The 24,084-nt window shown below is 33.6% G+C and overlaps 1 protein-coding gene across 1 annotated transcript in view; it reads left to right on the top strand.

The window, feature by feature from the left end:
• Positions 1-24,084, top strand: part of ANKFN1 (ankyrin repeat and fibronectin type III domain containing 1) — a 405,379-nt gene that overhangs the window by 67,135 nt on the left and 314,160 nt on the right. Inside the window, exon 2 of the mRNA XM_051994242.1 lies at positions 17,041-17,081. Coding sequence (XP_051850202.1) covers positions 17,041-17,081 — 41 coding nt within the window. The remainder of the gene's footprint in view (positions 1-17,040; positions 17,082-24,084) is intronic.

The raw sequence follows: 24,084 nt of genomic DNA, 5'->3' as shown, positions 1-24,084 counted from the left end.
TTTTACCTCAATTCCTGGTTTGGAACTTTGGACTTAGAACAGCCTCTTCCTATTTTAAGTTCTTTTGTGAATTAATAGACCCTGTTACCTTTGTCATTAGTTTTTTCCTACTGTTAGAGATGTATCTAGTTATGATGGCTGAGACCAGGTTCTACCCTCTGAACCCAATCCTTGTTTTCTGTCTGCATTTTCTATTAGCTCAGACTGAACTGGTTTCATCTTTGTCTGGTACTTCTACCTGAATAATTTCCAATTAAAAATGTGTTCTATCTCCTGATGCAGATCTGATAGACACCAATTAGAAGTTTCAGATCTCTGGATCCTAACTGTCATCCAGTGTGTTATTTTTCCAGTCCATTTTGTCACCTGCAAATTTGATATTGATAATATCTGTACATCTGTAACCAGATCATTGATAAAAACATTAAACATCATAGCACAGATCCTTCGGTAGTGTGACTGAAGCCACTCTGCCTCGCTGACACTGAAAATTGAAATGACTACTATTTGAATCAGACAATTCAAGTGGGTCCAAAAATATCTAATTATACAATTATTTTTAATTACTTCTCTTTGTCATTTATTTGATATATAACATATGCTGGTTTGAATTATTAATATTATTTTTCTTCATAAGTATTCTGCCTCCCCTTCTAACCGGTAAGGTGCATCTCTTCTTTATCTGTATACCTTTTAGAGTTTGTAGCAAGATATACTGAATATAGTATGAACTTAATAAAGATGTAATGATTAATGGATTAAATGAACATATGCATTGTTAAGACAGTACATAAGGAAATAAGTAATGATACGGTTGCATTTAATTGAGAGTAAAAAAAAAATTGTCTCCTGCAAATTTCTCAATATGAAGATGTCTGTTCCAGTACTATGATAGCTGGATGCCAAGAAATACCCACTTTCATGTGAACAGTGTGTCAATAGAGAAGAATGAGGGAAAATAGCCATACTGAGAATATTGCCTTTGGTTTGGTGAAAGAGCACACCCAGGTCACTTCCCATCCTGTTAATGATCTCAGAGTGACACATCTTGGAAAGTCCAGAAATTATTTACAACCATCTGTTATTACCATAAACCCAGCATCATGACACCAACATTTTGATATAAAACTCAACACTTCCATGTCAGATTTTCTACCCACCCTGAATTTGGTACCATAGTCTGAGCCAATCAGCAGCAATCTTCTTCCCAAGTTCTTTTCTCTGAAAAAGGATGATCCTGCATTTATGAAACACCTGGTATATAACTACAAATGTATTCTTCCAAAAAAGAGTTTATTTATCCAGCCACGAAATGTAAGGAAGTCACTATATACAACCTTGTAATGTTCAAAAGCACAGGAGATCTAAGACCCTAAAGTCTACTGAAGTGTTAATTAGACAAGTACAATGGTCAAAAATGAGTTACTATGTGAACCAATTAAAATAAGATAATTGGGAGCTTTCAGCACTTCTAAATATTTATTCCATTTGATGCAAATATTTATTTACATATCATCTGTTTGCAATTTTTATCACTTATGCTCTCTGTAAAGCTGTTTGTAGCAGATTAGATCATTCCTGCCTGGGCCTGAATTAAGATCTAAACTTTTTCTAGTTAACTGACAGCAAACTAAAATATTTTTGTTCTCATTCATTGGACAATGTATATTTTTGACAATGTGTTTATAGTCTTCATTTATCATGGAAAGTGATATTGCAATCATCCTTTTGAAGGAAAAACTCTAAATTTCTTTTCATAGGCAATTACCTCATTTTGTTATATTTTCCCATGTGGTATTGATTAAAGTAATTCCCAACTTTGCTGACTTTGATTATGTCAATAGACTGTTAAAGGTTTCCTTCACACTTCTGCAAGAAATTGCTGGGCTTCAGTTCTGTCTAATCCTTTCTATCAAATTTGTGCAGACTTTCCTGTTGGCCTTGAGAGGTTAGGGAATTACTTTAGGGTGTCTGGGTTAATATTCCCTGCTTATGGAGCATGCTTTCTTTCCTTTCAAGCTAGAGTAGCAAAGCTATTTAGTATGAGGAGGCTACAAAGTCTTCTTCTGGGTCTTGATATCCCTTAATTTCACTTTGTCCATCTCAGAATATCTGTATCTTCATCCATACTTTTCTCTTCCCTTATTGGAGCAGTTAGTTTCTCAGTGAATAGAAAAACTGGATCTGGAGTCAGAAAATCCTGAACCTCAGGTACTTACTAGCTATGTGATCATTTAACCCTGCTTCCTCACTTGTTAAATGGGAGTAATAAAGATAGCCTTTCTCCATTGTGACTTTCCCCATCATGATTTTGATATATTGCAGTTTCAATATATCACCAGTTGGCATAATAAATTAGATGGAATTTTGGGGAAGTTTTGTGAATTCTACATATGACATGCAAAGACCAGCAAACTATATAAAAGTTTAGTAACTCAGAAATGAATAAAATATGTGTATAATATTATATGATACCAATCCCAATTTTATAATAAGGTATCATAAATATCCCATAAAAGAAAAAATACCAGACTTTTTTCTCTGAAAAACAATTTATACAGATTTTCCTGATCATGAGGGTAGCATGGTCCTATCTTTCCAGATTGTTGAAGACATAACTGTAACATCCCCTATAGTCATTTTGAGGATCAAAAGAAATTATATTTGCAAGCTACTTTAAGTGTCTGGCACACGTTATTGATTCATTCAGTTTTGTCTAATTCTTCATACTCCTGTGGACCATAATATACCAATAACATCTATAAGGTTTTCTTGGTTTGCTATTTCTCCAGTAGATTAAAAGAGGTAAGTGGTTATGTGAAAGTTATATAGATATTAAGTGTCTGACACCAGATTCAAACTTAAGGCTTCCTAACTTCAGGCCTAGCAATCTATTCACTGAGCCACTTAGCTATCTTATCTGACACATAGTAAATATTTAATAAATTCTTATAGCTTTCCTTCCTACCATTCCCTTTCTAAATCTAACCTTTCTACCTCTTGTTCCCATCTCTTTTTAAAGTATCCAGGACTTTGATCAATTATTCCCCATCTCACTTCTTCACCTTCAATTTTTCTTTCCATCTGCTTCTTTCCCTCCACTTACAAATACATAGAACCTCAATCCTGTTACTGATACTACTTCTCTCTTTTTCATTGACCCTTACACTTCTTCAGGGAGTATTATTCATTTGCTATCTCCATTTTTTAAATCATTTTAGTCAGTCTTTCTTCCCTTGTAAACTTGTCTTACCATGTTATTAATCTACTCCCTTTAAAATCATCAGTGACAGACTAATAATCAAAGGTAATGAGTTCATTATCAGTTCTAATTGTCCTTCACTTCACAACATTTAAAGCTGTTGCTGTGAAATGCTATTCTTCTCTGGTTTTACTTCTAACTCTCAAGCTTCATCTGTTCTAACTGCATGGATTCCACATCTTAGCCCAGACTCATTTCTCATTTGACTTTGCTTTCTTTTCTTAAAAAAAAAAAACTCAGAGATTCTGGAGATAACTATCTCTAATTTCTATATCTGCCCCAGACCTCTTTTCTGATCTTTAATAAAAATTTTGTTGAATTAAAAGAGTTTGAGGAGAAAAAATTTGAAAATGCCCAACTGACTTTCTAATCTGACCCAGAATCCCATTTTTATTCTTTTTTTGTTAAAGAAAACTTGTTGTTGAAAAGCAACACACAACCTCTCAATCAATATATATACATATATATTTATTAATCATCTATTATGTGACAGGCACTGTGCTGAGTCAATCCAACAGTTCTTCAAGCAAAGTAAAGATGTATTTTTTTCTGCCATCTATCTCATATAAAAAGTGACCAAAACTTTTAGGTTTTTTTTTCTCCTATACTTGCTACCATTTTCTCAAAAAAAAAAGTCTTTTCCTTGACTTTGCTTTTGCGGTTTGCTCCAGGTACCTCAACAATCATCATGCCTGTTAGGGAAGACTTTCCCTCCTCCTTTTTTTTTTTTTTTTTTTTTTTTTTTTTTTTTTTTACACATACTTCAGAGAGAAATAAAGGAAAAAAAGTGGGACATTGCTATTTGGTTGTAAATTATGATATAGGGATGAATTATAATTACTGAATGAAAGTAATGATGGTAAGTATGAGAAAAAAAGTAATTATGAAATAGGATAATCCAAAGTGTAATATTATGTGATTTTCTTCAATGTAGGTCCTCCTAACTCTAACATATCTAGTTTTACCATGAAGGAATTCACACATGCTTCTTTTCCATTAAAAGGATACTCCAGCATCATTTCTTCCTGAATGCTATTGTGGGATGATGCATAGTCAGCGGGGTCTGAAGTTTGATTTTTACGTTCCGTAAAAAATGTAAATAACAAACATGAGCCTTTATCAATATTTTGAGATATTGTGTAGCTTCCTATTCCTTCTTGAGTAAGGGGTTGTTTGATAATTATTTAAAATCAACATCTTTAGAGGAGAAATCTCTGCCAGTATCAAAGTTAATAGTTAGGTTTTAGCAGATTACTTTCCTGGAGTTATCATAAGTAGATTAACTCTCAAGTTGAGATTCATTTTGGAGGATTCAAAGATAAAGGAAGGGGTCAATTAAGAGTCATATTTACTTAGGAGTCCATGTAATCCAAGTGTGTTAGCTAGTTTCTCTATGGTAAGAAGAGTCTTGAAAGAATTGATCTACTTCTCCTCTAATGAGGTCTTCATATAACCCACTTAAATCTTTATTTTCTTGAGTAGCCAAGGATGCTCCCAGCTCATTCAATCTCGACCTAAGATACTGGAACATATATTTCCTTTATAAAGTCATATCTTACCAGGCTTTGATTACTGCCTAAATTGCTAGCTTAATAGAGGCAAAAGTCTGTATGCATGTGTGTACCTATATGTGTCTGTATACATTTTAAAATATATATTAACTATACACACATACATATTTAAATGTATTTATAAGTAAATGCACACATACATACATGTTTATAAACAGTCATTTGTACCATTCAATTCAACAAGATGTCCTGTTTATTAAAATTACACTCTTTTTCATTAAGGGATTTTTGCTTTGCATATCTATAGATGGAATTACTGATGAAGGAAAGGTTAAAAATGCTTTTTAAAATTTTACTTTTGTTTATCTAGATTTAGAATTGATTATATTGTTTTCAGATTTTTCTGTTTGACTTAGTAACATGCATGCAGAAATTTTATATGAATGAAGGTCCATAAATAAAATCAACAACAACAAGCATTGTACTAAGCCCTGAGAATCCAACGAAAAGATAAAAATAGTCCTTATGCTCAAGGAGTTTACATTATAATGGGGGAAATACCATATGTAAACCAGAACTTGAAACATAAATGCAGCGATAATCTGAGAGTATAGTAGTTAATGTTAAACAAATGACTAAAAAATATGCATGGCACATATTATTGATATTTTCTCCATCATTGACGCTATTTTAAGTCTAAATAATCAACAAAAATATCAAGCCCTGATCTGTATCATTTAACAATTTCAGAGGTATAGCTATTCACAGTGAAAATTTAACAATTGACTCTATAGTTCTAGCTGGCTCCAGAATGCACCTGAAGGCAACCTTAGAAAGAAAGCCAATAGCATCTGGTAGGGAACAGGAAAGGTCTCTTAGAGGAAATAAGGCTTTTTTTCCCCTAGGGGACAAAGATTGTTATGTCACTAAGGAAAGGCTAAATCCAGAAGGGTTTTTTAGTAAGGAAAGGAGTTCTAACAATCAGCAGACTGATTTCAGAAAGGCCTGGAGAGACTTACATGAAAAGATGTTAAGTGAAATGAGCAGAACCAAGAGATCATAGTACACAGTGACAAGATTATAGGATGATCAGTTCTGATGGACATGGCTCTCTTCAACAATGAGATGATTTAGACCAGTTCCAATGATCTTGTGATGAAGAGAGCCATCTATACTCTCTGAGTAGACTTTGGATTATCCTGTTTCATAATTACTTTTTTTTTCTCATACTTACTATCATTTTCCATTAGAAGATAACCTTTTTTAATACCTTATGTTGGCTAGGTGGCTCAGTAGATAGAGTGTGAGAACTGGAGTTAAATGATCTGACTTTAAATTGTGCCTCAGACAGATGAGTGATCCTAAGAAATCCACTTAAAATGTCTGCTTTTCAATTTCATCAACCGTAAATAGGAATAAAATAGTGCCTCCCTCATAGGGTTTTTGTGAGAATCAAATTAAATATTATGTAAAACATTTTAAATCATTATATAAACGCTTGTTGTTATTATTACATTTTTGTTTCTAGAGTGTCTCCTTCTTATAATTAGGATATTCCAGGAAATTACAAAGGCCCTATTTATCTTTCCTTAGAAAGTTCACTTTTCTTCCTTAAATTTAGATCATCTATATTTTGGTGTAAGCTTCTTGGAGGTTATAAAGTATAGAGTCAGACCTCTAAACTCTGTCAATGTTTTGTTTTTTGGTTTTTTTTTTTTTTGAGATGGATCATCTTATCTCTGACTGGTTTGATTGAGTGAAGTTTTGGTTTGTCTACAATTACTCTATTCAGAAGAGAGGAGTAGAAATCAACTACACAGAGCCAAATAATGGCCCCTTTCCTTTCTTTTGTTCTGGACCACTCAATTGGCAATCAGTTATCTATAACATTGCATCAAAATTTATTTTTATGTAGGTATCCTGATTTACCAAACTAAGTAAACTAAGATTTACTAAATGACTAGAGACAGTATCTTAGGGTTCAGTAAATATAAGATACAGACCATTCTCACAATGAAGTTATAATCACTGATCTAAGTAGAGCTTATTTTCTCTTTTCTCCTTTCTTCTCTTTTCCTTTCCTTTTCTTTCCTTCCAAATATTACTCCATGTAGTTAGAAGAGCCATAATAAACATATGTCGGGAACAGAGAAAGAAAGGACAGAAGATGATGAGTTAACTATGGCATGTTAACACTAGGCTTACCCAATTATCTCAGCTATGGAGATTTCCAATCATAGAGAGGACAATTGGTAGGAAATGATGAAGATTTGATTCAATCCCATCCAATAAACATTTATTAAATATAGGAGATACGGGATTTATGGAAGTATAATTTTTTTGTCTTCATGAAGCTTATAACTAGGCTACTAAATGATGTAAGAAGGGATTCTGCCTTGTCAGATATGTCCTAATGAATAAGAATGATGATTTGGGCATGTTTTTAGGGATCTCTTTCTCTCTCTTAAAAAAAATAATTTAAGAATTAGCTTGAAGCAACTATGCACCAACTAGAATGAAATGTAAGTCAACAGAACTCAACCACCAACTTGATTGCCCTTAATTTTGTGATTTATTTTATCTCCAATGAAAAATACTTGGTACCATGACATTGGTTTTTCCACAATACATTCTCAAGGACATATCTGAATACATTTCAGCATAAACAATATTAATGTAATAGTGTCATCTAAATGAAGAAATCTGTGAAACTGAAACTTTGAAGTAGCAGCCTTCTTTATTCATATGTTCATAGCTAAAGGCAGTCTTGTTACTTTGAGAGGCCCCATTACTGTGAAGCTATAAACCTTTTCTCAGCAGGTGAGTACATTCTAAGTTTATGTTTCCTAGCAACATGTTATCTGAAAGAAGTAAAAGGGCACATGGTTTCTGAAGAGTTTCAATACCATTTATTAATATCAGGCAGAATGTATAATAGTAGGCAATATCTACCTTGATATATCCCCAATTTTTTGAGTTTATGATATATCGGTTTTTTCTATTAGAAATCAAAGGGCTTTTTAGAATAAATGTTATTGTCATGTATGTATCCAAGAGGGTATAGAATAAAGTGATGCCAAAAAATAATGAAGTGGGTGAGATTAGAAGACTTAGAAGGTCCTCAACTCTGAAATTTCATAATTTGACAATTGTCCATGTAATAAGCTGTCATGAAAAATTCAATGTCCATTCAATGTTACCTCATCAATATTCATCTTTGTCTGTTTACAGCAAGGATTCTTAATCTTTTTTATATAATGAACCATTTTGAAAGTCTAATAAAATCTATGGCTCCTTTCTCTGAATAATGTTTTTAAATAAATAAGTTACATATAATTACAAAGAAAACCAATTTTATTGAAATGTAATTATTAAAAACATTACTTCCATTTTGCAAAGAAAATTCCAAGTCTCAAAGAGGCTAGTGCTTACATAGATTGTAATTCTCTTTTTTTTTATTTATAATGACAACATTATTCCTTGCACTCGTTTCTTTTCCGATTTTTTCCCCCTCCCTCCCTCCACCCCCTCCCCTAGATGGCAAGCAGTCCTTTATATGTTGGATATGTTGCAGTATATCCTAGATACAATATATGTTTGCAGAACTGAACAGTTCTCTTGTTGCATAGGGAGAATTGGATTCAGAAGGTATAAATAACCCGGGAAGAAAAACTAAAATGCAGATAGTTCACATTTGTTTCCCAGTGTTCGTTCTTTGGGTGTAGCTGCTTCTGTCCGTCATTTATCATTTGAAACTTAGGTCTCTTTGTCAAAGAAATCCACTTCCATCAAAATATGTCCTCATACAATATCGTTGTCGAAGTGTATAATGATCTCCTGGTTCTGCTCATTTCACTTAGCATCAGTTCATGTAAGTCTCGCCAGTCCTCTCTGTATTCATCCTGCTGGTCATTTCTTACAGAACAATAATATTCCATAACATTCATATACCACAATTTACCCAGCCATTCTCCAATTGATGGGCATCCATTCATTTTCCAGTTTCTAGCCACTACAAATAGGGCTGCTACAAACATTTTGGCACATACAGGTCTCTTTCCCTTCTTTAGTATTTCTTTGGGATATAAGCCCAATAGAAACACTGCTGGATCAAAGGGTCTGCACAATTTGATAATTTTTTGGGCATAATTCCAGATTGCTCTCCAGAATGGTTGGATTCGTTCACAACTCCACCAACAATGCATTAGTGTCCCAGTTTTCCCGCATCCCCTCCAACATTCATCATTATTTTTTCCTGTCATCTTAGCCAATCTGACAGGTGTGTAGTGGTATCTCAGAGTTGTCTTAATTTGCATTTCTCTGATCAATAATGATTTGGAACACTCTTTCATATGAGTGGTAATAGTTTCAATTTCATCCTCTGAAAATTGTCTATTCATATCCTTTGACCATTTATCAATTGGAGAATGGCTTGATTTCTTATAAATTTGAGTCAGTTCTCTATATATTTTAGAAATGAGGCCTTTATCAGAACCTTTAACTGTAAAGATGTTTTCCCAGTTTGTTGCTTCCCTTCTAATCTTGTTTGCATTAGTTTTGTTTGTACAAAGGCTTTTTAATTTGATGTAATCAAAATTTTCTATTTTATGATCAGTAATGGTCTCTAGTTCATCTTTGGTCACAAATTTCTTTCTCCTCCACAAGTCTGAGAGATAAACTATTCTATGTTCCTCTAATTTATTTATAATCTCGTTCTTTATGCCTAGGTCATGGACCCATTTTGATCTTATCTTGGTATATGGTGTTAGGTGTGGGTCCATGCCTAATTTCTGCCATACTAATTTCCAATTATCCCAGCAGTTTTTATCAAATAATGAATTCTTTTCCCAGAAGTTAGGGGCTTTGGGTTTGTCAAACACTAGATTGCTATAGTTGACTATTCTGTTTTATGAACCTAGCCTTTTCCACTGATCCACTAATCTATTTCTTAGCCAATACCAAATGGTTTTGGTGACTGCTGCTTTATAATATAATTTTAGATCAGGTACAGCTAGGCCACCTTCATTTGATTTTTTTTCATTAATTCCCTTGAGATTCTCAACTTTTTATTGTTCCATGTGAATTTTGTTGTTATTTTTTCTAGATCATTAAAATATTTTCCTGGAAGTTTGATTGGTATAGCACTAAATAAATAGATTAGTTTAGGGAGTATTGTCATCTTTATTATGTTCGCTCGGCCGATCCAAGTGCACTTAATATTTTTCCAATTATTTAAGTCTGACTTTATTTGTGTGGAGACTTTTTTATAATTTTGCTCATATAATTCCTGACTTTCCTTTGGTAGATAGATTCCCAAATATTTTATGGTATCAACAGTTATTCTGAATGGAATTTCTCTTTGTATCTCTTGCTGTTGAGTTTTGTTGGAGATGTATAAAAATGCTGAGGATTTATGGGGATTTATTTTGTAGCCAGCTACTTTGCTAAAATTATGAATTATTTCTAATAGCTTTTTAGTAGAATCTCTGGGGTTCTCTAGGTATATCATCATATCATCTGCAAAGAGTGATAGTTTGGTTTCTTCATTGCCTACTCTAATTCCTTTAATATCTTTCTCGACTCTTATTGCCGAAGCTAGTGTTTCTAATACGATATTAAATAATAATGGTGATAGAGGGCAACCTTGCTTCACTCCAGATCTTACTGGGAAAGGTTCCAGTTTTTCTCCATTGCATATGATGCTTACTGATGGTTTTAAATATATGCTCCTGCCTATTTTAAGGAAAAGTCCATTTATTCCTATGCTCTCAAGTGTTTTTATTAGGAATGGATGTTGGATTTTATCAAATGCTTTTTCTGCATCTATTGAGATGATCATATGGTTTTTGTTTGTTTGGTTATTGATATAGTCAATTATGCTAATAGTTTTCCTAATATTGAACCAGCCCTGCATTCCTGGTATAAATCCTACTTGGTCATAGTGTATTATCCTGGGGATGATTTTCTGTACATAGATTGTAATTCTCAAAGCAAAATTAAAACCCAGTTATTTCCTTATTGCAAGTTCAGTCCTATGTTTTCCAGAATATCATATTCCAAGCCCTCCAATCCTTTAACATAGAAACTAATTTTTTTTGTTCTCCTGACTGTGGCTCCACTATACTTGAATTGTTTCTTTTGATATGCTTGAAATATTTTCTCTTTGACCTGGGAATTCCAGAATTTGGCTATAATGTTATTGGGAGTTTTCATTTTGGAATCTCTTTCAGGAGGTGATCACTGGGTTATTTTAATTTCTATTTTACTGTCTTATTCTAGAATATCAGGACAGTTTTCCCTGATAATTTTTTGAAAGATGATGCTTAGGCTCTTTTCTTGATCATGGTTTTCAGGTAGAACAATAATTTTAAAATTATTTTTCCTGGATCTATTTTCCAGGTCAATTATTTTTCTAATAAGATATATCACATTGTTTTCTTTTTTTTCATTCTTATGGTTTTGTTTTATTGTTTCTTGATTTCTCATAAAGTCACTAGCTTCCATTTGCTCAATTCTAATTTTCAAGGAATTAATTTCCCCAGTGAGCTTTTGTACCTCATTTCCCATCTGACCAGTTTTACTTTTTAATGCTTTCTTTTCCTCATTAGCTTTTGGTATTTTCTTTTGCATTGCTCTCAATTTTCTTGCAACTTTTCCTCTATCTCTCTTACTTGATTTTTAAAAATCCCCTTTGAGCACTTCCATGATCTGAGACTAATTCTTATTTTTCTGGAGGTTTTAGATGTAGGAACTTTGACTTTATTATCTTCTTCTGAGTGCTTGTTTTGATCTTTCTTGTTGCCATAGTAACTTTCTATGGTCAGAATCATTCTCTGTTGTTGCTCATTTTCCCAATGTTGCACATTTCGCCTATTACTAAACTTTAGCTATAGAAGTAGGGTTCACACCCTGTTATAACAAACCTTTCCTGCTGACCTTCCAAGTTATCTTGAGCTGGAAAATCATTCCATTCCATCTTTTTTGTGTATTCTGACACTAAATTTTTTTAGAGTTATTATTTAAAGGAATTTAAAGAGTTGGGGGGGGGATCTTTTACTCCATCACCTTGACTCTGCCAACCAGTCCACTCTTCTCTAAAGTTCTTTCTGTATGGCTGCAGTCAAAAGTAAGTTAATTGATTGATGAATGAAGTAGGTATAAACTATCTGTGGTCCACATAGTTTGTCTTTTGTGAAATCATTGGCTCTCACATCAATATTGAGATAGTTCTTTTTATGTAGGATTAGACCCCCCAAAAAAAGATAATAATTTAGGCCAGCTGTTAGAGTCTTTTTTCTCTAAACAATTATGATCAGAAACTGAATTACTTCTCTTACTAATACTAATGTTTTGCACAAAGTCTATAAGGAGTGGTTCTTAGACTGGGCCAAAGGCAAGGGTATGTGAATGTTCTGTGATATACAAACCTTGTTAACAGGCTCCTCCATGGACCTTAGGGCAAAACTAAAGGAGGAGGAGAAAAAGCATTACTGAAGCATTAATCCAGAAACAAACTTTTCATCCTTTATATGTTGGCTAAAGTAGATGTTTTACCCATGGGGAAATTCTCTAGCTTTCAGAATAACATCTTAAGATGCCTGGTTAACTTCAGTCTAAAACTGTGAAATAACAATACATATATAAACAGCCTTACCTCTCCATCCACAATCAATCATCCTTCCACCTCTTTTCACTGAGCCAAAACTTAGCTGATACTAATAGGGGGATTCTATCTAACAAATTCAAATGGGGAGTAGGAGATGGTGGATGGAGACTCATGCTTCCTTCTCATAAGGACCACTAATCATATATCTTACCTCAATTCCCTCTGCTAGCCTGTTCCATCTCATTATGCAGCTGTCACAAGCCACTACCATAGAGTCCAATAATTGTATGACTACTTTCTGAGAACCTGCTTTCCTTTCCCTTTAATCCCCAATTCCAATTTGGAACTTCCTGAAGGTTATAGGTCAAACTAACTTCTATTCCAATTCTATCTATAGGTCAGATCATCTATGCCAATGTACCCCACCATGGATTAGTAGAGAAAGCAATAAATTTGGAAGCTCTACCATTTGCTATCTGTATACCTTGGGTTTCAATCTTCTCATTTGTGAAATGATGAGATTTAATATCCATCTCAGTGTAATCTCTGAACTAAGTCAACCATTCTAATAAATTGGAACTATGACCCTAAAACTATTAAACTATACATACCCTTTTAGGTCTATATCCAAAAGGAATAAAGAAAAAATATCCATATAAGCAAAAAATATTTATAGCAGCTTTTTTTTTTTAGTGGTAGGAAAGAGTTAGAAACTGGTGGGACGCCCTTCAACTAAGGTATGACTAAAAACATTATGACAGTAATATGATGAAATATCATTATGCTATTAGAAATAATACAGGGGAAGACTTATATGAACTGATGCAAAGAAAATATGTGAACCGGATGCAAAGTAAACAGCACCAAGAAAACAATTTACACAGTAAAAATATTGTAAAAAGATAATTAATTGTAAAAGACTTAGTAATTTTGATCAACACAATGATCTCCCATAATTCTGGACTCATGATATATAAATATATATATTTTTATATTGTATTATTTATTATTATAATATGCCATAATATATAATATATATTACATATAATATAATATTTATATTACACTATAAATATAATATATTTACATTGTATATAAATATAAATAAATAAATAAATATAAAATGTTGGCTACCTCCAGAGAGAAAACTGATGAATTCAGAGTGCAGACTGAATCACATTTTTCTCTCTCTTTCTTTTTATTTTTCTCCCCAGATATGGCTAATATGGAAATTTGTTTCGCACAACTTTTTATTTGTAATAAATTTTGTATTCCTTGCCTTCTTAATGAGTAGAACAAAGGAAGAGAATTTGGAAATAAAAATAAAATAAAATTGAGTTAAAAAAACATAAAATAAAATAAAATATATATGAGCCATCTCTTATGTGTTGCTTTCATTGAGTAACATTTTGCCATTTGGTCAAAACCATCTATTCCTATCTTATTCTTATTTTAAAATAGGATAGAATCTGACTAAGTTGTTCTGGGCTAGAATGTGAACATTTAGATGGAAAGTACTCATTATAATTTCAGACTTAGATCTCTTACACTGGTCTAAAATCAGGATTACTATAAACTTCTCTGAGGATTTCAGAACCAGTTTAATGCGGTGACCTACATATGTTTATTATTTTCAGAAATTCTCTACTATTTTGATGATTAGTTCAATTATGTTTCACTTCTTCTTTGTATGTCTTAAGGAAAGATCAAGGGATGTGAAATAATTGTTACAGGTTATATTGTACCATTGTTGACTAATGGTTCATGAATGTCAGTATTTTATCTGCAGGAAGTGATTATAACCTCTAGTATTAGTTTTTCCCAAGTAAAGGTAAACAAATATTATTTTCAATATTGATTGCCTATCAAAATTTAAGTTCAGATTTACCTGTTTTTTTGACATATTGAATAAATTTTCAATGTACTCTGCAGAGCAGCAATTGCTCATTGACCATTATGTATTTATAGGACAATTCTTCTGAAAAAATTTAATAAGAAAAGATTCCACAGTGAAAGTTAACGACAAAAATTATTCTGAGATAGATTTTGCTTCATTTTAATTTTTTAGTCAAAGTGAAAATATCTTATTTCATATGTAGGGATCAACTTATGGCATGATTTTATTGAATGAATGAGTTATTCTATGTACATTTTATTGGTAGGTTTTTTTTCCAACTATGAGTGACAGACAAGAAGACCAATGATCTTCTCTAACTCTTCTAATGTAACAAGCCAATTAGTATTGCCTGTTACTCAAATGTTTCTAAGCACTGGCTCACTAAAAAAAAAATCTGAAAGAAAGGAAGAAAGAAAAGAAGAGAAATAGGATTTGTCTTTGAACATGTGTGGTAGAATATATAGTGGGACCAGATTGTAATGTACTAATATTTAGCTCTTTCAAGCATTCTCACACTTGAGAAGCAACAGCCCATTGCCAAGAAGAACCATCTTTACCTTTCAGACATGATTTATTATCTTTTTAATGGAAGTGCTCTGATAAGAACTGCATTGCTGCAATCATTACCTTTTGGATTGTGCATTGTAGAAGGAATTCTACTACTGGATTCATCATCTCTGTAATCAGATGAGGGATAATAATACTTGAAAGTTCATCAGTGGATGAGTCAGATGGGATATTTCTTACTAATTCTAAAATCTGTTCATCAGACTGTCTCTTAAACATTTTATCATTAAGAATATAAGCAAAATTACATTATTATGACAACCAAACTAAATTCTAAAAATTTTGGGAAAAAATTCATACAGTAGTGGAAATTATGTGCAAAGTTAAAATTTTGTTTTACTTTGTAAATACATTATTCACAAGGTTTTATAAGTGTTGACAAATTCTACCAATGTTCCAAGGGAAAAAAGACTAATATAGTCAAAGAAACAGCCCAATATAAATAAATATTGGAGCATTTCTTCTTATTTACAACAAAAGTATAAAATGTTTAAGAAACTGCATCATTTGATGCATCTGGTTTTTATGAGTAGAACCATGTGTTTTATTTCTTTCATTATTTAAAAAGCCTTTAGAATACTTTGGAACACCAATAATAAAGATATAGAAAAAATCATGGAATATGAATTAGAAATACCTTAGTTCTTTTGAATTTCAAATATCTAAAATATTATGTTAAAATAATGTCCCTGGTCCTTCTGGTTTAAGAACAGTTATCCTTTCTACATCATGGATGTTAGGGGCACAGTGCCCCTACAATTTGGAAAATCTGTGTAAAAATTGTTGGCCCTTCCTTCTACTAGAGAAAAAGTCTGAATTTTTATTTTTCTTTTATTTTTATGGGGTGTTTACAATACTTTATTGCAAAACTTGGATTGATATTATATAACACAACGTATTTTATGCATTTCTGAGTTTCTAAACTTTTTCTGTATCATCTGCTGGTCTTTGTATGTTGACTGCATTTTCTGCAAAATTCCTTAAAAATTTCCATTTAATTTCTTATGCTGAACTTCTGATGTCCTGAAACTGTGATGGAGAAAATTGTGATGGGAAAGGGATAACTATAACTTGCCCAAAGTCATACAGTTAGTAAATGTCATATTTGGAATTCGAGATCTAACTCTAAATTCAGAAATCTTTCTGTTTAAATTATTGATTTTTTTCAGGAAAAAAGTCAAGTGAATTTAAATGGTATGATGAATTGATTATTTTTCAGGTTTGGAATCCCCTAGAAAAACTAAGAGTTGAAGGCTCAGATGTGTAGTTTTATAACCTTTCATTCTAATACTCAACAATTATCTTACTACTAAATATAGAAAAATATCCATTTTAATATGATCAACCAAAGTCTTAATAAGTAGTCAATGGACTCCAACCTCCACCAAGCTTCTCTGGATAAATTTCAGGGAGTCTGAAAACTTGGATGGGGATATACCAATATATGAACATATGTGTATATACATATACACGAGTGTGTATATATTTCCTTATCTATGTGTATTTCTTTATTTTCACTAAACTTTTGTTTCTTTTGGAATCTTACACATTTTGCTTTATGTCTTTAAAAATATTATTCTGAGAAAGGATCCATGAGCCTCACCATGCTGCCAAAGGGGTGCATGATACACACACAAAAAGGTTAAGAATCCATTACTTTAGAAAGTTGTGGCAGATATTGATATGGGGAAAAGAGATCAGTGACTCTTGTATTGTTGAGCAACCATACCAAAATAGCTGGATAATTGTTAAATCATAAAATTTCAGAGTTGGGGGAGGAGTTAGAGGTCATCCAGTCCAATATAATTCACAAAATGTAGATTTTAACCTATTACCCCACTCCTTTACATACTATCTTGATATATGATAATGGCACTTTTAATGTCTCAGATTTTTAAAAATGGTTCACTTACCTTAATTAGCTAAGGTAGAAAGTAATATCATTGTTTATTAAGATAATTTTCTAGAATACTACAATCCACAATTTTTTTTTCCTTATAGAAATCTGTCTTCTTGAACATACATGCTGAGTTGGTCACTTGAAGTGTTTTCTCACTTATGTGCTTTCCTTTTCTCAGCCAAGAGATACACATTCAGAAGCAGTATATTCTGTTTTCATTCCAGAGTCATTATAATTCACTTGCTGTTTTTTTTTTTTTAACCATAGTCACTTTTTCTCTTTCTCTTTGATTTTCAGAGTCTACACATTAAAGACCGACATTTCACCTGCAGCAAAATGTAAGTATGTTAGTTCCTTCTTTGAAACTGCATGGAGTTATTTTCTCTATTTTTAAGAGAGTTCTAATCATATAGGACTCCTATCTGACACTCCTATGTCTTGAAGTCTTAGATGGATGGTGGATATGGTCTTGGTGGGAAATTGTCAAATGTGTAAATCTTTCTGTGGATTTAACAGGGTGGGACATTTTATCAAGTAGAAGATCTGATCTCACTTTTTTTTTAATATTAGCTAGTTTAAGCATGCCACAAAGATAGTAGAATAAAGCACAAAAATGCTGGTCATCTTGATAGTTTATCCACACAGCAACTGATTTCAGACTATTTGAAAATATGTGTGTGTATGTTCAACTGTTTGTTTCTTTTCCTTTTAAAACATTGTGAAAATATAAGTTGCATTGTCTTCAGTACTTAATGATAATACAGTTTATTTTTGTATTTATATCGTCAGAGTTTCAAAGACATTAGGGAAAATAGCATTCTATCACAAGTTCTCAGAACTTCAAGTAGTTCAACCAAAGTTGCCTAATTCTAAAGGATAGAAATAATTAAGCTTGTTTTGAGGCCTGGAATTTATGAGCCTGTAAAGCAGTTTGTATAGGCAGCTTTTGTTTTTTGTGAATTAAAATGACTACTTTTTCATAAAATGAAATGGATAATAATAATATCCTGAAATGACAGAAATTTAATTGTCTCTTAAAGAATTTTAATTTAAATGAGGTATGCAAATGGCACACAAGGAAGACATTCTGCCCATCCTTCCTATGTGCTTACTTAGCAGGTGGTAGAATGGTTAGTTAGATATCATTGAGGTTCAAAAGTGTTAACCCACTTGCATGAAATGTTTCAAATTACAAAAATCTCTTTACAATTGAATACACTCCTCTCTGAAGATGTGAAAAGATAGGTTCATCTAAACATCAGACAAAGCACACTATTTATTTCCCAAAATGATGTTTGTTGTTGGTTTCTGAAAATCAAAGCTGTTTCTAGACATCAAATTTTTAACACATCAAAGCTAGAGCTATTTCTCCTTAAAACATGAAAACCTTCTCCACACAGATCTCTGTTAAATAAGAGATGATCCTGTTATATAACATAAGATTTCTCTTTGGAAAACCAGCATTTCCTTTTTTAACTTTTTTCCAATATTATGTATTTAGGGGCTGTCTTAGAATTCCACAACCTATATTGCCAATAGAAAAATCTCAATTTTTTACAAGGCTTAAGTCCATTAAACTTGATTTGAGAGACTCCTCTATTTACTAAATCTTTTAAATGCCAATCTCAGCACATATTATTGGGGAACTTTATTGTTTTATCAAGCCATATGGATGTTTTAAACAGTTTCTGTCAATAGAGCTGTCTTGAAGTTTATTAGCAAACCCTGGTTTTTCATGTTGCCAAGAGTGTTTTTGTTACCTAAATGTTTACTATTGACCTTTATTTTCTGCCTCTTCTAACAGTGAATGAATGTTGCTAAAGGGAAGTTGGCTTTATCCCTTGTTCTCATTTCCTTGTTGTTATATGACATCTGTATGGCTTCAGAAAAATCATGACGTTAAAAGAAAAAAAAACTTGCTTAAATGTTAAATACAATACATGAGTAGGGGAAACTTAGATGAGGTAGAAAATTTTAGAATAGATATGTACATATGAAAACATGAATATAAATGTTGAACTGTCTGTCTCCTTAAAAGAGCTTCAGTTAAAAGTGCTCTCTAGTTCATCTCCAAAATTACTATGGCTGTCTTTGGAAAATTTTATTTGAGCAGTAGAATGATGATGATGATGATGATGATGATGATGATAATTACCATAGCTCTTTAGGATTTGCAAAGTTAATTATGTATATGTGTATATTGTAAATGTTATTAACGTTATTATAAATGAAGCTCTTAAAGCTTAAAACCACACCAAGACTTTTGGGACACCCAATGTATTTATGACTTGTCTAAAGCTATCCTGCTAGTGTCTAAGGAAGAATTCATACTTAATTCTTCCTGATTCCATGTCCAACCTTGTACCTACTATCTCACCTAATTGCCTCTTGAAACAACTGCAAACATTTATGATATAACTACCGTATACTTAGAAGATAAGGAAACAACATTTAAATGATATATTTTCTTGCTGTTGTGGAACTTGTATTTCCTCCAGCATATGCATTTGTGAATCCCCATTCCTGTATGCAACTCCTTCTATAATTTGAAAACAGTTTGAAAGGCCTCCAGTAAATCTGCTTGAATAGTATACTAGCTATATTGTGTTAGCTCTTGATTGGATCTGTTGTTTAAGAGTCATTTGTGAGCAGACTTTTGCTGACTCAATCAGTGTGATTCAATCCCTGGGACAATGGAATAACCCAACCACAAGTGGTTGATGTAAGCCTTGTGATACTTTTGTCACCAAATCAGGTCAACCCTTCAGAGATTTGAACCACAATTTGGTGCCTACTAGGAATTTGATTGGAACCACCAAAATGACCCAAAGGCAACCTAATCAAATAAGAAGGCTATTTAAAACAATCAGTGTCTCTAAGAGGCAGAATTGTGGTTCAGTCATTTCATAGTCTTATGTGACTCTTTGTGACCTCATTTGGTATTTTTTAGGCGAAGATACTAGAATAGTTTGCCATTTTCTTTTCCAACTCATTTTACAGATGAAAAAACTGAGGCAAACAGGATTAAGTGACTTGCCCAGGGATACACACTAGTAAATATCCGCAACTGGATTGGAACTCAGAAGAATGAGTCTTTCTGACTTCAGGCCTATTAGGTGTCCAAGAGGCAGAGTAGTTTAGGGGAAAATACAATAGATTTTTTTTTTTTTTGCTGAGGCAATTGGGCTTAAGTGACTTGCCCAGGGTCCCACAGCTAGAAAGTGTTAAGTGTCTAATCCTAGATTTGAACTGGTGCTCTACCCATTGCACCAATCAGCTGCCCCAAATACAATAGATTTCAAGTCAAGATCCAGGTTGAAATCCCAGATCTTCTGCTTCCTCTCTATGTAGTTTTAGTCTTCCTTTGACCTCAGTTTCCTCCTTTGTAAAATTTGAGAGTTGAAGTACTGAAAGCTCAGTTCTATTCCAGCAGTTTATGATCTATAGCCAAGGGCACGAGAAACTACAGTAATGGACTGGGAGATGTATGCTACACATGTGACCCCACTCCACTTGAATGGAATCCATCTGTAACCATGAAAAATGATCTCCACCCATATACTAGCTACTGCTGGTAGAGACACTCCTTCTGTTCAGTGACAGTAACTTGCACTCTGAGGCTAGACTCCATGACTCTAGGGGTTGCAAAATTAATGCAGTACAACAAAGACAAAGGTCCTTCAATCCCTAACCAGGCCCCAAGAAATGTTTTCATCCAAGTGTCTTGTTTCTTTTCAACTAAATCTATTCATCAGGACCACTGCTTCTGGTGGAAGAGAGTTGTCTTCTGGGTGGTATGGGTGAGAGCGTTGCCAAGCAAACCTGAATTATCCCGAGGGCTGTAAAACGAGCAATTGCTTTTTAAGAGGTACCGTGATATTGTGTGTTCCTTTCGTTTTTTTGGCAGTGATGATTTTCTGCGATTTGTGGTTTTGCAATTTCTCTTTCTGCAGACAACACCCTGGCTCCTAGTCAATGCCCACTTTGGGGTAGGGGGAGAGAGAAGGGGGAGAGATTCCCCAGAGCCTTGCCTGCTCCAGGAACAGAAGGAAATGTTAATGAAATAAGTCAGAAAGAATGTTAGTGCCTGGTCGACATTGGTTGGCTGGTGAGGAAGAAAATGGCTTTTAATAAATTTCATTGTGTGGCCAGGCTTTCGTAGGAGACGTTTTGGTCCTTTTTCTTAATGCTGGGTCAAGATGCTTCTGTAAATCCTCTTCTTGCTTCTCTGTTGAGTTCAGTCTGAATTTAAATCTATTGTATCTGAAAAGGACTAGACAAACTCTGTCTTAGTTGTGAGTTCCCTTCAGGATCTATCTACTGGCCCAGTGAAACTTTCTTGCTCTGTTGATATTCACTTTTTAATACCCTGGACTTTGTTTGTATAATCATTTTAAAATGCTTCAAGGCAGACTCCCCATATTGTTTCTGATCACCTTTCCTTCACTTTCTCTATTACTAAACCTCCCTGTTTGCCAGGATCTTTAGTCCCACTTCCAGACACTGCAGCATTTATCTAGGCTAGAATAATGTGTTCTAGTTTCTTTTCATTACCCCTGGAAAGGATTTGTAGACTTTTGTTTGCTTATTATTTTATGGCTGCTAAGCACTGTGCTGAAGGATTGAGAGCTGCATCCAGCTGAATCCTAGGATTCTTCCCCTGCTCATAATTTCATAGCCAATGCCTCCCATGTTCTCTGCCGAGCCCATCCCCAAGGGTTTATATCCCACTGTTAGTCTGCTTCCTATGCCACAATCAATTTCTTATGCCAGTGACTTCTTCCTTTGCTCATGACCTAAATGCCATTGCTCCCTTTGTTTTTCCCCAAAGAAACATGAAGATAACTTGTTCAAGTGTCAAAACTATGACAGGATCTATACCCTGGGATAAGAAGTGGGGGAGGGATGATAGATAAAATTGAATAGCTATTTGATATAAGTAGACACATTCTACTGGGTTTTTTTAATCTATGATTTTTGTGGATCTTTCATGGGTATAGATCATATCACAACCTCACTATTTACCTAATCATGGATTTCAAAACTTGATTTGGCTGAAGAATTTATGACTTTAAGGTTAACCCAGTGATAAGTGGGCCCCTTGGAACTTAGCTAGATTAGCTCCTAGATGACAGATGAATGATTTGTCTTAGAGTTGAAGTCTTTCCAATTGGCAGTCAAAATTATCTGTTGGTAAAATCTTCCAAAGTCAAGGATTTCTGCCTAAGAGGATAACTTTATATACAAGTATATAAATAATCTACCAAAGTCCAAAGTACTTCTCCTTTCCTTATCATAGTGAAAATGTTCAAGCCTTTGCCAAAGATCTTACACTCCAAAAAGCCCTCCTAAAATACTTTGAATATGGACACCATGATAGATTCTATCTCTGTCATCCAAGAACAGGCCTGGCTAAGTCTAGAGAGGCTCTCATCAATATGCAAGTGAAAAATTCTCAGACTCTCTACTAAATGGAGTATTGAAATTCATTTATAGGAGAGATCATATTTACATAGTCATAGAACTTTGATGTACTTAAGTACATAGTTTCCCCAAAGTCTTAATGCAATTTTAAGCTTTAATAACTGTTAACAAAGTGTCTCAAAAATCTTACTGATGTCTTAAGCTTTAATAACTATTAAGTTTAAAAGTTATTAAAGCTTAAGACTTCATAACAATAGTTATTAAACTTAATAACAAAGCTAAAGACTTTAGTAAATCTTTTGGGATATCCTGTATATTTATATGCACACATATACATATGACACACACTTATGTAGAATTCCCTCTATGGTATTTCCAACTTGTATTTCTACTTATGACTACTACTTTCCAAGTTTCCAGACACCCCATGAGTCTGTACTTATAAAACTATAATACATATATCCCCATCAATATGCTTACATTAATAATCAGCACATAGACACAATTAGCTCCTAGCAAAGACATGTATTAATGTTAAGGAAAGAACAGTAGTTACAGAAGATTTTGAAGCCTATTCCTTTATGTATCCTCATAGCATCTGTAGGGAAAATGGGTACAAATTTAAAGTATAATGGTAGTGAGATATACATATAGGGAATACTGGTAAAAGTTGAATGGCCTAAGCCAAGAAGAGGGAAGGTATAGGGGACAGGGAGGTAGGCTAATTATATCATTTTAGCTTTATTAATGGGGCATAAGATTTTATTCCTCCACTAAAGTCTTCCTCCTACATCTCATCACCGAAAGATGATGATTTTTATTGAATCACTACTAGTCATGAGAACAATCCTCCAAGACATGGAAAAGTTACCATATGCAATGGTCAGATACAACTGGAAAATGACTGAACAACACTAAGTATCAAAGCCAGCATTTGAACACAGATATTCTGATTATAAAACAAATGCATTTTACACATTACCAGGCAACACTGCTGTATTATTTCAAGAAAATGGGATAGTCAGGAAATCTATAGGTGAGGAAAATCCAGGCCCCAAATTTCAGAAGAACCTTGACATACTGGATGAAGTAGCGTATTGTTTCAGCCTTACAATTATTCCTGCTCTAATATAGCTTCTACTCATTTGCCTCCTAAATCACAATTCAAAACAGCTCTCTTTCTGAATCTGTTTGCTTATCTCTGTCTCCATCTCTGTCTCTCTCTCCCCTGTTTCTGTCTCTGTCTCTGTCTCTGTCTATGTGTTTCTCTGTCTCATTCTGTCTCTGTGTCTCTGTCTCTTTCTGTCTCTGTGTCTCTGTCTGTCTCTTTCTCCCCCTGTCTCCAATTCTGTCTCTATCTCTCTCCCCATCTCTCTCTTTCTGTTTCTCTCTGTCTCTTTCTGTATCTCTGTCTCTCTCTCCTTCCCCCACTCTATCTCCATCTGTCTCTCTCCCTTGTCTCCATCTCTCTGTCTCTGTGTGTCTCTCTTTCACAAACACACACACACACACACACACACACACACACACACACACACACCCTATCTCATCCTCACACCCTCAATGGCTCCCTATTATCTCCAGGTCCTTTGACTTTTAAAGACTTCTCAACTAGAGCCCTCTTAACTTCTCCAATATTCTTACACTTTACTCCCTTCAAAAAATTATAATCTAGCTACACATCCTTGCTATTCCTTACACACATTCTGTGCCTTTTTATTTATTTATTTTTTCTTTTTACAATAATGCTCTCATTTTTATCTTTGCCTCCTGGCTTTCTTCAAGACTCTCAGTTCAAATTTTGCTTTCTAAGGGGGATCTTTCTTGGTCTAAACCACTGATAGTATCTCCTTAAGATTATCTTCCATCTTTTCTGTACATATGTTATATGCATTTTTTCCTATAATTTTCTCCCCA

Source organism: Antechinus flavipes, chromosome 4 (genome assembly GCF_016432865.1).
Source record: "Antechinus flavipes isolate AdamAnt ecotype Samford, QLD, Australia chromosome 4, AdamAnt_v2, whole genome shotgun sequence".
NCBI classification, from domain to species: Eukaryota; Metazoa; Chordata; class Mammalia; order Dasyuromorphia; family Dasyuridae; genus Antechinus; species Antechinus flavipes.
Note: the sequence above shows the minus strand (reverse complement) of the source record. Positions and strands in the feature narration are given on the sequence as shown.